Genomic DNA, 16010 nt, shown 5'->3' with positions numbered 1-16010 from the left:
AGGCAAAAGTAGATTTGATCGCTTTAAAGTTTGATTGGGTTCCTTTAAAATCGTGAGCTCTAATCATCTTTTTTGTTTTATATTATTTTGTTTTTGTTCTTCATTTTTTGTTTTTGCTTTTTTATTCAAGTTTGGTTAACAGATACAGCAATCTTTATAGAAAAAGAGAAAAAAACATGATTCTCTTATTTAAAACCATACACGTTTGGCTAATTAGATGGGGAGTGATATTCTGGAGCTGCAATCCATAATCCTTCTCAGGACTGTCATATTATAGCCAAAATATGTATCTTGGTATTCTTCACTGCCACACCCATAAACTTACAAGGTTATGATTTTCAAATATTGATCAAATCATTATAAGTCATTGATTAGTCCATAGACGATAAAATAATCTAGATGGATTCCGACTAAGACTGCAATTTGAGCGGGTTGGAGGGTAAATCTATGCTTAACCCAAATAATAGAACCCTCAACCTGGACTCAACTCAACTTGACCTTCGGCCCTAAGCTCACTAACCCAAGTTTAACCCAAGCTTTATATTCTAAAATTGGATTGAGTTTGGGTTAGCCCAAGTTTAAATAATTTTGGTGGTTTGGTTGGCTAAAACTAGTTGAATAACTCTAATTTCATTTTGATTAACATTATATATATATATATAAAACATAAAATATAAAATTAATAGTAAATAAAATCGCGCACGACCTTTAAATCCACCATTGAGAGAATATTTATACAAATCACACCAAATTAAAATTCACAATAATATCAACTACTTGTCCACAAGTCATAATAAAAAGATGGAATAAAAATACTAAATAAAAAATTTATAATTAATCTAAAAATGTTTATACATTGGTATGTAAAACATTGGGTTCAGGTTGAGTTGGGTTACTTGTACCCTCAATCGGAGTTCAACCCGAATTAAAATCGGGTTGAGATATTCTAAACCAAGCTCAACTCATTTTCTACATAACTTGACTCAGGCTTGCCCATCACTTAGATTGAGCCCGAGTTGAATTCGGATGAACCTCCTAATATTGCAGCCCTATTTCTGTCTATTAAATGATTTTCTCTCATCATTCATCAAACACTCTGAATAATAATAGAAAACACTACCCCAATCCGTCGTCGATCAGATGGGAGACCAACATAACCAGTGTGTGGAAGGAAGACGGTTAGCATCAATTAGACTGGATATACAATGGGGGCAATCGCCTCCACACATTTTTTTAAAGATGTATAAGGATTTATGTACTACTAAAAACAGTCAGCCGTTATTGCCTGCCCCCACAATATTTTTAAATTTTTTTTTTAAGGGTCTTAGTTACCTCCACGTAGGCGCTAGCATGCCTAAATAGTATATAGAAGTCTTAGAACCATGGATAGAACGCCTACCCCATCATGGAGTATGCGCTTAATGCTTAAAGAAGACCTCAAAAGAGTTGGACCATATAAAGTGTTTTTTTTTTTTTTTTCCAAGCTTCTGTAACACTTAAACCAGGATATATAAATATATTTCTTGGATTTATTTTCTGACTTTTTCTTTACTTTGTTTTAAAACTCAATGGTCGCTTTGGGACAGGAAGAGTTTAATATAAGGTGGAAAATAGGTGTTCCATGTACAAGAATTTCAAATACTTGAGGATACCATCTCTTTTACATGATATGTGGCCACTCCATGTTTTGATGAATATTTGAGATACCACCAAAGATTTCAAAATGATGACATCTCTCTCTCTCTCTCTCTCTCTCTCTCTCTCTCTTTATTATCAAACAATCATTTTTACTTCTAGACAATATTTTTCGAGTATGGTTACTAAATATCCAATTACACAACTGTGTTTTCACTAGACGCACCATCGATGGTATCAAATTGTGATAGTAAATTTTAAGGGTCATCCCTTTTCTGCAATATCGTTGAGAAACCTGTGAAAGTACTTTTGTAATGAGGACAGATAAAGTCTCAGGCATGTGATTTTTCGTATTCGATAAGATGACTCTGATTCTTGCCTAAATCGAATTTACGATCATTCGAAAATTGTTGTGTCAACGAAAAACTAAGGGAAAAGGTGAAGTAAGTGAAGAAAGAGAGGATCTAGAAGAAGGAATTGAGGCTAGTAGAAGATTTAAGCTTAACTCTTGTTTTCTCTCTCTTTGAATTTTGTCTCTTCTAAATGAACTATGAGATTTTATTTATAGAAGTTTAAGATGGTGCAAAAAGACAATAATATTCTTTAATTTTTATGACCATCCTCAAAACTTTGATGTTTATCAAGACTTGATGATATATGGCAATATTAACCTAGCTATATAAACTTGACACATCATTAACCCCTTTCTCATAGTTGACTTGATCGTAGATTTTCTTATTAGTAACGAAGCGGATCCCACATATTGCGAAATATCCATAATGGGTCTCCTCCCCTACCACCAAACCATACCCTCTATTCAGCCCAAAGAATGTAATGGATCATGGTTCCACACGACTTGCCAACTATTAACTTATGTGGCGGTCTAATTAGATACATATATGAGAAGTTATTCCACACGATATTTTTATTTGTTTTATTTTATTTCTTGCAATGTTCATAGAATTTTGTCCTTTTCAACCCTATAACGTAGGATCATGTTTTTGGATGACAGAAGATGAACTCAAGGACCCTCAGTAGGATTTGAAATCTTTATAAGTTAGTAAGATTAGTTTTACTCTAATAATAATATTCAAAATAAATTTATGAAAATACTTATATACAAAAAAGAAAACATATCCTCTCAATCGTTAAAAACTATATCTAAGGATTTGATATATCATATCTTAATCATATTGTACTTTTCCATCAACTATTTATTTATTGGACTCTATTTTGCATAATTGTTTAACATAATATTAGTCTTTAATTTTTGGGACTTTACTGAGAAAAACACTTTCCTTAACATTGAAGCCATTATGAGGATATAATTCTAAAAAATTTGAAAAAAAAAATTGTTTTTTCAGGTTGAATTTATATTTTAATTTGGGAGTTCGTCGAGTACATTTTAAATACCTTGGATCAAGCCCAAAAATAATTTTTTTATTTTTTATTTTTTATTTTATTTTAAATATGAGCTTTTACATAAGATTTTTTAACTGCAAAGATCAATTTAAATTTAACTTACATGCCTGTCTAATATGCTACATGACATCATCAAATGGTGCCACTAAGATCACTTATAAAATTCTTACTCTAATTTCCTGATTAATAGATCTAGGGTGGTTATCAAAATGAGTTTAGTCTGAGCATTTGAAACCCTATTAGCAGGAATCTTTTATTCTAAGGTTCCGATATATTTTTGGGGAAAAATATCCATTAATGATAACGTTTCCACACGTAATGAGATTTTATTATTAAAAAAAAAAAACAAGTTTCAAATGTAAGAGCATGTTTTTTTATTTTACTTAAAAGAAGAGTTTTATTTATTTATTTATTGTTTTAAGGGTGATTTAGACATACCCCCTATGTTTTGTTGAATATTAGAGATACTCTCTTATGTTTTGAAAATGATGACATACATCCCTTGACTTCAATATTTTTAAATAGACTAAGGGAAAATACTCAAATGCCCTTATCTTTAATCTCTAGTAAAAAATTCAGATTTTTTTTCTTCAAAAATCAGTTGTCTTCAACCTTTTTGGATAAAAAATTTAACTCTCATAATCTATCTTAAGATTGTATCTACTTCAAATCTTCAACATTCAAATCTCAAAGTAAGATACAATTTTTGAAGAAATATAAAATGATGAAATATTGGATAGATTAAAATGTTTTACCAAAGGAGGAAATATAATAAATAACAGATGAAAATAAGGTTGAATAGATTAAATTATCTTGAAGGTTGAAGAGTTTGAAGATGATTGATTTTGGAGAAGATAATTTTAGATTTTTGACTATTTAGAAGATTGAGGTCAATGGATGCATGTTATCAGTTTGAAAATATAAAGGGTATCTCTACCATTCAGCAAAACATAGGGGAGTATGTCTAAATCACCCTTCTTTATTTGAAGTAAAAGTCTTTCATTAGCAACAAAATAAGAATTTAGGCCCTATTAAAGGTCCTTTTGCTCTAATGGATTATCACTTCAATAAACCATATACAGCCTTATAAATTTCATCCAAAAAAACCCACATTCAAAAACTCAAAAAACAATTTAGTTTTAAAGATTTTAAAAATGAGCTTTGATAATATGACTTGCGAGGTGGCATACTCAATCGAACAAGTTCGAGAATCGTATATCTGTACGTTCGGGATACACGACTCCCTAACGTGAACAAGTTTGAGAACCATAAATCTGTACGACTCCCTTGGGATACACTTTTTATGGGGAAGTGCAATAATGTATCTTAAGATGTATAGATCTACGATTCTCAAATTTGCCACATCAGGGAGCCGATTGAGTATGTCACCTAATGAGTTATATTATCTCGACTCTTTAAAAATATATGACCACGTAACTTCAACAATGAAAAATAATTTTTTTTTTAACGAGTCATATTATCTCAACTCTTTAAAACTATATAGCTACGTAACTTCAACAGTGAAAAATAATTTTTTTATTTTTTGAAAATTCACTTGTCCTCTGCAACCCTCTGAAGTATTGGATCATCTTTTTAGATGCCACGAGGTGAGCCACCCCTAGTAAGGGAGGAATCCTTCCTAACTTAGTAATATTAGTCGGCCTCTTATTTTTAATTATAGGGAGCACGTGATCCTCAAACGTCAAAGCAATCTTTATTCCTTACTTCTAATTGGGTAACAGTGGAGACAAAGTAGGGCTTTGTGGTCCACACGTACGTGGTGCAGATGAGGAGTAGTGGATCAAACCCTTACATATGACATCATATTTGTAACATTAGGGTATTTTGATTGCACATGGAAAATAGGGTGGAAAATCAATTTCCATGGAAAATGATATTTTTCAAGTGTTTGATTGCACATGGAAATGGAATTCATTTTCCACCCCATTCAAAAAGTCCACTAAATCATGGATTTCACTTTCCCACCCATATGAGTGGGAAAATGAAATCCACCATATTTTCCATCACCAATTCTTCCCTATCCCACCACCACCACCACTACCACCACCACCACAATCACCACCACCACCACCACTACCACCACCACCACCACAATCACCACCACCACCATCACCATCACCATTATACTAACCTCGTCATCGTCGTCATCACCATCGCCGTCGCCATCAGCTCCGTCTCCGACCACCTACTATCTTTCTTCTTCTCATTCTTCTCCATCCCTCACCTCATCTGCCACCACTACCACCACGTTCTCCCTCCCATCTTCCTCACTTACCTCCGTCGCCACCGTCACCGTCGCCACCGTCGTTGCCGTCGTGACCGCCGTCGCCGTCGTCGTCGTGGCCGCCACCGCCGCCGTCGTTGTCATGGCCGCCACCACCGTACTCGTCGTCGTCGTGGCCGCCACCGTCGCCGTCGTCGTGGCCGCCACCGTCGCCGCCACATCCTCCCCCCTCGCTCTTCCTTGTCATCTTCTTCTTCCTCTCCCCCTCCTATCATCTTCTTCCTCCTTCTCCTCTTTTTCTTTTTTCTTATATTTTTCCATGATTTTATCCATGCGAAATCAAACAATGGAATTTGATTTTCCAACCCTACCTATTTTCCACAACTAATTTTCCATGGATTTCAAATTCCATGGAAAGTGACTTTCCATGCAATCAAACATACCCTAAAGTAATTTCCAAACTTTGACAATGATACTCATCTATATTTCTAAAGTTTTTTTCATTTTGTTCAACCTTATCTGTAGGCTGCCACGTGTTATTATATTAAATTTCTAGAAGTAGTCGCCCCTTGATTCGTTCACAAAAGAAAGTATAATTTAAAAAAAATAAAAATAAATTATAAAATAATAATAATTTTGGGATGGTACTTTGAGAGTCACAAAATTCCATGAAGGGACGTGAGGTTGGACTATAGTACTTCCGTGTGGAAAATGACACATTCCCATAAATTTACCATTTAATGTTACTGAGTTGCTACAGTAAATATTCGTCTTGTGATTTCACACTTAAAGATTGAAAAGTACTATCATCCATTGTGAAGGGATCTCTCAAATATTCACCAAGGTAGTACTTCTAAATATAGTATTATTATATAATTTTATATATTAAAAAAATATAAATAATAATAATAATAATTTATATAATTTTAATTTTTTTTATTTATAAAAAAATTATTCTTTTATAATTAAAAAAAATACTTACCTTAATAACTTAGTAAGATTTATCACATTAAGAATCCAACACTACAATCATATAGATTTTATGGAAAAACTCAGATTTAAAAAAAAAATAATCAGAAAAAATTTGGATTACGATCCAAGATTTTGAAAATGGATAGATAATTAGGTCTTGTATGGATACATCTCTTCGTGCAAAAGCAAAAATCTATCCACAAAAATAGAAATTATCAAGAAGTTCTATCCAAATTCAGTGTTAATTTTCACAGAACTCTTGTCAAACTTAAAATTAAAATTAAATAATAATTTTTTTTCTTCTAAATTGATGGAATTTTGTCCTCTACAACCCCAGAGCCTGGTAAGGTATTGTTGGACTCAAAAATTTTAATCCATTAAATTTGGTTTGAGAATGATTTAACAATGCCAAACCTAGGTCAGCTCAGCTCATTAGCATATTTTATGTGTATATTAATGTATAATAAATGTATGATTTTCCAACAAAAAAATAATTATATAATATTCTAAACAAGTTTTAACTCTTATTTTACTCAAAATAATATCAAATGATTACAAAAAAAAAATGTATCAATTTAATGTTTACTGAACCCAAAAATCAACTCAAACCCTTTCTAATTGGGTTCAACGTAGCTAATTTAAACTTTATAGGATTATAGAGATAATTTAAGTATAACATATCTCTTTAAGATCTATTTATGTATGGTTCAATAAGGTCGGCCAAGTCACCACAATAAAAGAGGAAACTCTGGGATCAAAGTCAATAACAAAAATACAAGGTCCATCTCGAGGAGTGAAAGTTGAAAAAGCTTCTCCACAGACTCTACTCCATTTCTTCGAAAAAAAAAAAAAAAAACAAAAAACAGCTTTGTATCAGGATGTCCATTTCAGAATTTTAAAGAATTAATCGCCTTTACATGATATGTCACCTTAAATTTAATCCAACCTGATGTTTTATGTTTTAATAAAAATTAAATAATTGCGACTTATTTTGTTCTAGAATGAATTTATTATTATTATTTTTTATTAAAAAATAATAAAAATTTGTTCGAATTAGATTTTGTGCCACGTGTGATATAAATAAGATAATTTCTACAATATTTTGATAAAAGGTGGACCCACCTTTGAGATGGCTGATCCACCGATAATTCTGTAGAACTTGCTTAAGTGGGTCAATGTGTACATCATTAATGCATTAATGAGGGGTTACTTGACTTTAGATCGAACAACCCAGTTTTGAAAAAATAAATAAAAAAAATTGGTCAATTTCTTTACTTCTATTTTAGATTGACTTGACCCAACATTACGTCTTGAACGAGATTTGGGGATTACGCGGAAGCCTTATCTCTATTAAAAGAAAAAAATTACACAAAATTACAATTTTTTTTAGGTAAAAAAAAAATTCTTTTGAGGGCCAAGAAGCTAAAAGTCGAGTCTGAAAATCTTTGACAAATGCAACCTTACTTATTTTGACAGAATTCATGTCTTCCAAGGAAATTTAAAGTAGTTTTTTGGTTCATTCTTTCATCTCTTTTCTTTGTTGATTTCTTCGATCTTATTTAAATTCGTGTTGTTTTCAGAAGTTAGATGTCAAAAATCCTAATGAGGGAATCATATATTATTTTCAACTAGGGTGGATTTATATTGGCGACACTTGCCCTCATAAGAATTTTTGAAATTTATGAAAATATATGAGTTATTGCGTCAGATAATAGCGGTGGATAAGAAAATCTGTTGCTATTGCACCCACAAATTTTTTTCCTCTATTGATTACCCTCACGAGAGCAAAATCCTTGCTCCGTCCCTTATTTTGAATAATGTTGAAGTGACCTCAGACTAAAACCTTAAATTGCACTTCTTGATGTGAAAGTGTATGAGAATCATAGATACTTTTCATCTAGATATGAGTGAAAAGTTTATATGGTTCTTATTCACTTTCATGTCAAGAAGTGCAATATGAGATTCCAGTTTGAGATCACTATAGCACGACTCTATTATTTTTGCATGTCTTCTTTATTTAATCATCAACAAAATTAGTAGAGAAATAGATCCAAGATTAATATTAAGAAAAAAAATAAAGATGCACCACACATAAAAATACAAAGATTTTTCATGGTTTCCTCAAGATTGAACTATGTCCAGAGATCTACACCAATTCCATTATGAAGAAAAACTTATGGAATGATGGTACTAGAAGCCAGAGTTCAAATCTCGCTAGCACCAAGTTACTGAACTCATTAAAAACATGCATACCAATAAAAAATAATAATTATGGAATGATGAATTAATTTGTAATTAAACTCCACACGTTATAACAATTTTATCCTAAAATTTTGGGATTAGTTAAATTAATTTTATTCATGCAATTATGTCTAAAATCACATTTTTTTGTTAATTACAGTGTTTATATAAATATATATATTACTTAATAAGTAATTCACATTCTTTTATTTTTATTTTTCTCACTCTTTTAAAATCTTCAACTATTACATTTCTCTTATTAGGAATTAGAATTATAGTCGATCTTTGTTGCACATAAAAGACCATATCAATCGATTTTCTCTTAATAAATTAATCTTTAATGATTTTATTTTTAATTTTCTATTTATTATTTTTATACAAACTTTCTACAATAAGCTAGCTGATATAACTTCAAATCAAAGGCAAAGTACCTAAGGCTGACCAGATGAAGCCTGGGATTTTATTTCATTAATATTATGGGCTGGGCTTGAATTTTCAGAATAATATGACCATAATTGGGCTCATCTTTTACTGAAAAAGCTTGGACCAGCCCAGAACAATGGTCTATCTGTTATTTCTATTCTTGGGTTGGGCTTGTACTCATCAGGCAGAGTTTGAATGGGTCCAGTCCTTGATTTTTACTGTGGTCAAAGAGTTGGTTATTGGAAAATATTGAGTTATCTCAAATATTCCCCAAAATCTGGAAATGTATGTCAAAATCACCCTAAATCATGAAAATTTTTAACTAGAAATTTTTAAGGGTTTTTTTTAAAGCTTTTTATAGGTTTGAACATGGTACTAAAACCATATAATTCTTCACTTAATGGAAATAATGTATCCACCTCTCACAGTGCCAAAACATGTCTCATACTTCACCATCTCCCTCGAAAATTCTCAATTTCTGAAAATATATTTTAAGAAGAAAATTAGATAATAAAGAAGATTGTTTTCAAATTTTAGGAAGATAAAGTGAACTTTATATCTTTGAAAATTTGAAAGACTAAAATGATAAAATACATATGACCCACTAAACATATGCGGTGAAAACGTGGTTGATGTGACAAGTGCGCAGAAGTGTAGATCTTTTTCATTGTGTATTCCGAAGAAAAAAATCTATAGTTCTGTGCACTTGCCACATCAAACGCGTACTTTCTATGGGAGCAGATCCTCTTTAACACACTATTTCCTATAGAACTTTCTCTAAGGTGAGAGAGAAAGCCCTTGTGTCGATGACCTAGATCTAATTTATAATTTTTTTTTTTTTTTTTGATCCGACACATTGAAAATGGACGGTCATTGAACCGTCAATTTTCAAGTCCTTTTGAGTGGTTTAGTTTTAATTTGTTGTTAACGTGGCACTACAGGAAATAGACACTACAGAGGATCCACTCCCACATTTTAGTGGGTCAATTTATCGCGATTAAATCTAAAAAGAAAGAAATAGACGTATCTTTGAAGGAAGGGCATCGACAAAGTAATTGTCAACATTGTGGGTTTATTATACTTTTGATGTAAGATTTTAGTTCTTTCTTTCTAGATATAGATAGAAAGAAAGAAAGAAAAGAATCAAAATACGTTAACTTTTTGACCCACATATTTCACAGATTGTATAAATGACTTTGGGACCACTGACTGTATGTTGGCGATCATCCAAGAAGCCCAAAGCACCTGATCAACTGGTGGGTCTAGTCAGTTAATGTACGGTCCAGATTGGATCAGACAAATTTATACTTGGAGTGAATATTTATCAAACACTAATGTTGGGGTGACATTGGGATTTACAAGCGATTCTCAAGGTGCACACATAAGCGTAGACGTTTTTTACTCGTATCTTGAGGAAATACATCTATGGTTATGTGTGCACTCCCCGTCAGAAACGTGAGAATCGCAGTAAATCCCAATGTCACCCGCACGACGAAAATTAACTTAAATATATTGAAGTTGAAAAGATTTTTTCTTTGTTAGGCAAAAGTAGATTTGATCATTTTAAAGTTCGATTGGGTTCCTTTAAAATCGTGAGCTTTTTAGCTTTATATTATTTTGTTTTTGCTTTTTTTTTTTTAAAGTTTGGTTAACAGATAGAACAATCTGTATAGAAAAAGAGACAAAAACATGCTTCTCTCATTTAAAACCATACACGTTTGGCTAATTTGATGGGGAGTGGTTTTCTGGAGCTGCAATCCATAATTCTTCTCAGGACTGTCATATTATAGCCAAAATATGTATCCTGCGATTCTTCCCTACCAAACCCATAAACTTACAAGGCTATGATTTTTCTATATGTCCCTTGAACCGCCTCTTATATATATATAATATCAACTTAAAATTCACAATAATATCAACTAGTTGTCCACAATTCATAATAAAAAGATGGAATAAATAAGTTAAAAAACAATTTATAATTAATATAAAAATATTTATATATTAGTATGTAAACATTGGGTTCAAGTTGCTCATACCCTCAATCAAAGTTCAACCAGAATTGAAATCGGGTTGAGATATTCTAAACCAGGCTCAACTCATTTTCTACATAACTTGACTCGGGCCCCGAGTTGAGTTTGGGCCAACCCGCTAAGATTGCAGCCCTATTTCTGTCTGTTAAATGATCTTCTCTCTTCATTCATCACACACTCTAAGCAATAATAGAAAACACTACCCCAATCCATTGTCCCCCCCCCCTCGTGGAGTATGCGCTTATGAGTAATTATCACTTTCTAAACCCCCTATAGCCAGGGGCGGAGCTAGGATTTTCTTGTAGTGGGGGCCAACTATGACTAGTTATATAGTTGAAGAACTTGAATGGAGGGAGGTGAGGGTGTGGGGGCAAAAATTGGAGGGAGATGAGGGTGTAAGGGCAAAATATGATTAGCATGATTCGTCGTGTTTTTAACCATTAAAAAAAGATAATAATAATAAAAAATATCAAATTGATGATAAGATTGAAATTTTGTCAAATTGATCGGTCGAACTGCAAATAATAATATCAAACTGACCGGAAAAAAAGACACTCAAGTACATTCAATTGGCATGAAATATGGACAAAATCATAAATATTTCTATATATCGCGAGAAGAAAAAGAATCTATGATTCGGTGAAAATTCCATGTCAATTGAGTGTATTTAAGTATCTTTCGTTTTAGTCAATTTAACACAAGTCGATTTCAAATGGACCACTATTCAATTTTATTGACTAGACATAATTTACTTTGAATGGTACCGAGTAATCGACTTAAATTTATTAAAAATTAAAAAATACCATCTCTTTTACATGACACGTGCCCACTCTATGTTTTGATGAATATTTGAGATACCAGGCTGGTGAGTCATATTATCACGACTTAGAGATTTCTTAACTGCTAAGATCCAATTTAAATTTAACTTACATGCCAATCTAATATACTACATGACATCATCAAATGGTGTCACTAAGATCACTTATAAAATTCTTACTCTAATTTCCTGACTAAGATAAAGCTAGTTTGGTTATCAAAATGAGTTTAGTCTGAGCATTTGAACCCTAATAGCAGGAATCTTTTATTCCAAGGTTCCCATATAATTTTAAAACAAAAATTAAAAAAAAAAAAAAAAAAACTATTGAATATCCATTAACGATAATGTTTCCACACATAATGATATTTTATTATTTAAAAGAAAAAATAAGTTTCAAATGTAAATAATAATGTTTTTTTTTGAAAGAAGAGTTTTATTTATTTATTTATTATTTTAAGGGTGATTTAGACATACCCCCTATGTTTTGCTGAATATTAGAGATACCCTTTTATGTTTTGAAAATGATGACATGCATCCCTTGACTTCAATCTTTTAAATAGATTAAGGGAAAATACTCAAATGCCCTCATCTTTAATCATTACTCAAAATCCCAGATTTTTTTTCTCCGAAAATCAGTTTTCTAAATCCTTTTTGGATAAAAATTGTAACTCTCATCATCTATCTTAAGAACGTATCTACTTCAAATCTTCAACATTCAAATCTCAAAGTAAGATACAATTTTTGGGGAAATATAAAATGACGAAATATTGGATAGATTAAGATATTTTACAAAAGGAGGAAGTATAAAAAATAATGGATGAAAATAACGTTGAATATATTAAAATTATCTTAAAAGTTGAAGAGCTTGAAGATGATTGATTTTGAAGAAGAAAAATTTAGATTTTTAACTATTTAGAAGATTGAGGTCAATGGATGCATGTCATTAGTTTCAAAATATAGGGAGTTACCTCTAATATTCAGCAAAACATAGGGAAGCATGTCTAAATTACCCTTGTTTTTTTAATCGTTCAAATTTCAAAACACATTTTAAACGAGACTTTTTCAAAGAAGTTATATATCTTTAAATCAATTCATGGGGTCTCATTTGGTTCAATTGTTGAATCAGTACTGGTTTTATTTGAACCAAACCAACTTTCCAATAAAATATGGTTGGTTCGGTTTTCATTTGATGATACCGGACCGGTTGTTAGTTGAAGTTGGAATGAAACCTACAGTAATGTTATGGAGGAAACTTCCTGCAGAAAAGGACCTGATTTTATATACTTTTTCTTGATTGACTTAAACTTCCTAGTCTTTTTTTATTGGTAAGAAGACATGGTTATTAAATACTTGCATAATTATCATCAAAACATTTTAAATGTAGATATAATTACTGTTTGATAAGCAAATCTTTTTTAACTCTTCTCTTCCTCTCCTTCCTCTCTTTCATCGATCCACAATGGCAAAATTAACTTCAATCCAATTCGTCGACACCACGCTCTCCTATGATGGTCCTCTAGCACTATCTTGCAAACATCCCAACCTCAAATGGCTAATCCGGGAACATCTTCTCTCATTACTAAGTAACTTTCCATCTCTTACTCCCTCAACCGATACCTTCACCCATGACGATGGAACCACCGTCAACCTTCTCAACATAAGCGGTCCTCTCCCTATCTCTCTCACCATGCCACCCATCCCTCTCACCATATGGATCCATCAAAGCTACCCATTTGTTCCCCCTTTGGTCTTCCTCTCGTCGATACCCGACACCCCAATTGTTGGTGACCACCCTTTCGTCGATCCCTCCGGTGCAATTTCTTGCCCCTACCTCCAAACTTGGCTCTACCCTCACTCCAACCTCCTCAGCCTGGCACATAACCTTGTCCACATCTTTGAACTCCACCATCCCTTCTCTCATACGTTCTCCATCTTTTCTAACATCACTAATGCTTCCCTTGCCTCGAAAATGGAGGCACTTAATTGTCTAGTCATTGCTCTTCACTATGACATAAGAGCCTTACGAGCAAAAGCCGAGGAGGATATAGAGGGACTATGGAGCTTGCAAGCTGAGCTTGTTGACCGAGGTGATATAGTGATTGCCACATTACTCGGGCTTGAGCATGAAAGGTCAACATTGAAGCAACGTGTAATGGAATTGACAAATAAGGCCGACGTGTTGATTAATTGGTTAGGAGTTCATGATCCCAAATTCGCTATTGGTACTTCAAAGGATAAGTCGATGGATGCATTTGAGTCCGTTGACGAAGATTCGGATCGAATGATAAAATGCTTGGAACAAGACCAAGCCATAGAGGATTTGTTATATGCATTGGAGAATGGGGTGGAAAAAGGGGTTGTGCCATTTAACCAATATCTTAAGAAGGTCAGAACCTTATCAAGGGAGCAATTCTTCCACAGGGCTATGTTGGTTAAACTTAGAAACTCAGATATATTTCATGGCTTGGATTGATACCATGGGTCAAGTTTCTCTATGTAAATAAGTTCAATTAATAATGCACCATCTTATGTTGTTTGGATTTATGGGAGAAAAATTGAATTTTGTTTTGTATGGAACAAAGACACCATTCTTTGTTTTGATTATGAAATCCTCCAAATGCAATGTTCACTTATAAAATTAAAAAATAGGGAAAATTACTTAAATGACTTTGGTAGAGGGACTTTTTTCTAAATAATCCCTAAGTTTTGGGGGGTCTCTTGATAGTCCATTTACTAAATTTTTCTTTTTTTAATAGTCTCTAGATCTCATCTCACATTTATAATGTCTATGAAATATCCAAATTATCATTTTCTCATCTTCTTCACTTTGTTAAGTTTTTCAATGGCGATTGTGATTATTTTCAACGATCTTTGATTATGAATGATGAATGAACGATATTCTCTTAATTTTGAAATTAAGACATACATTTTTTTTAAATATCTGTTTCGATGATTTGTAAAAAAAATGAAGAACGAAATTGAGACTCAAAATTTAATGATTATGTTGTAATTTTTTATTTCCAATTACAATTGATACATTTTGAGTATTTTGAGAAGATTTACTCTGTATCAAACTAAAATAAAAATAAAAATCTCGATCACATTTACAATGTTAAGTTTATCACTTTTTATTAATTCAACATTTAATTACTATCGAGTTCGACGATTTTTTTATTATTATGAAAATATTGTCAAATTCGACAGTAATTAAATGTTGAACTAGACAATAAAAGTGGTGAACTTGAAACTGTAAAGTGAACCTGATTTTTCATTTGTCGATTTTAATATTTGTAAATCTCTTCGAAATACTCAAAATGCATATATCATTGTTGCAAATTAAAAGTTACGACATAATCATAAAAAAATTTAGAATTTCAATTTTGTTCTTCATTTTCTTACAAAGAAAAATAGAAATAAACAAAAGAATACATCGAAATGTTCAAAATTGAGAGAATATCATTATCCATTTTTCATTCATGGTCAAAGATTGCAATCGCCATTGGAAAACCTAAGTGAAGAAGCTGAGAAGAGGGTAGTTCGAGTATTTCAAAGACATGCATTATAAATGTGAGATGAGGTCCATGGACTATTAAAAAAAGAAAAATTTACTAAATGAACTATTACGAGATCGCCCAAAACTTAGGGATTATTTAGAAAAAAAAGTCCCTATGCCAGGATTTTTTAAGTAATGTTCCCTAAAAATTTGAGATGCATGGGAAGTCAAGTATGTATTATTGCATTTTTTGGCTTACTTAAGGTGTAAGGTTTCAGCTTATCCTCCTACTGTGTTTCTAGTTTGGTAAGACTAATTTAAAGGACCCACTTAAATTATTCTGTGTACATAAATTCTAGTCAATATGGTTAAGAAATCAACTCCACACAACAAAAATATTGATGTCACCGTCGGCGATGTCTTGTGGAACACTTATTGGGTCCACCAATACTATAAGATGATACCGAAAATCATCTTGATCGGTGACTTCTAGTAATTATATTTGAGTATTTTTCATGGTTGATTCTTAACCATTATTTTTATGATTTTTAAAATTCAAATCTAATTCATATGTCGCTAGTAGAGCTAGTTTGACTATTCAAGGGGTTGGTGGGATAAAAAGAGTGTTTCATTAGGCATTTGACATCCATGGTATTTATTTATTTATTTATTTTGACTAAGATGAGTTTAACTAAGTTTATATTGCCAAAGACTTGGATAATCTTCTCAAAC

The 16010-nt window shown here is 32.2% G+C and overlaps 1 protein-coding gene across 1 annotated transcript; it reads left to right on the top strand.

Annotated features, from left to right (window-relative positions):
* The first annotated feature begins 13754 nt into the window (after positions 1-13754).
* Positions 13755-14258, top strand: LOC147383120 (protein ELC-like). Its single transcript, XM_086427278.1, has one exon. The coding sequence runs from the start codon at positions 13755-13757 to the stop codon at positions 14256-14258; it is 504 nt and encodes a 167-aa protein (XP_086283404.1).
* The last annotated feature ends 1752 nt before the right edge of the window (positions 14259-16010 follow it).

This window comes from Akebia trifoliata, chromosome 16 (assembly GCF_017979445.1).
Source record: "Akebia trifoliata isolate Shusen 1 chromosome 16, ASM1797944v1, whole genome shotgun sequence".
NCBI lineage: Eukaryota > Viridiplantae > Streptophyta > Magnoliopsida > Ranunculales > Lardizabalaceae > Akebia > Akebia trifoliata.
The sequence above is the reverse complement of the archived record's forward strand: the minus strand, read 5'-3'. Positions and strand labels throughout refer to the sequence as shown.

Bases quoted from the DNA above. Each gene is read 5' to 3' on its own strand.
- LOC147383120 (XM_086427278.1), top strand. From the start codon at position 13,755: ATGGAGGCACTTAATTGTCTAGTCATTGCTCTTCACTATGACATAAGA.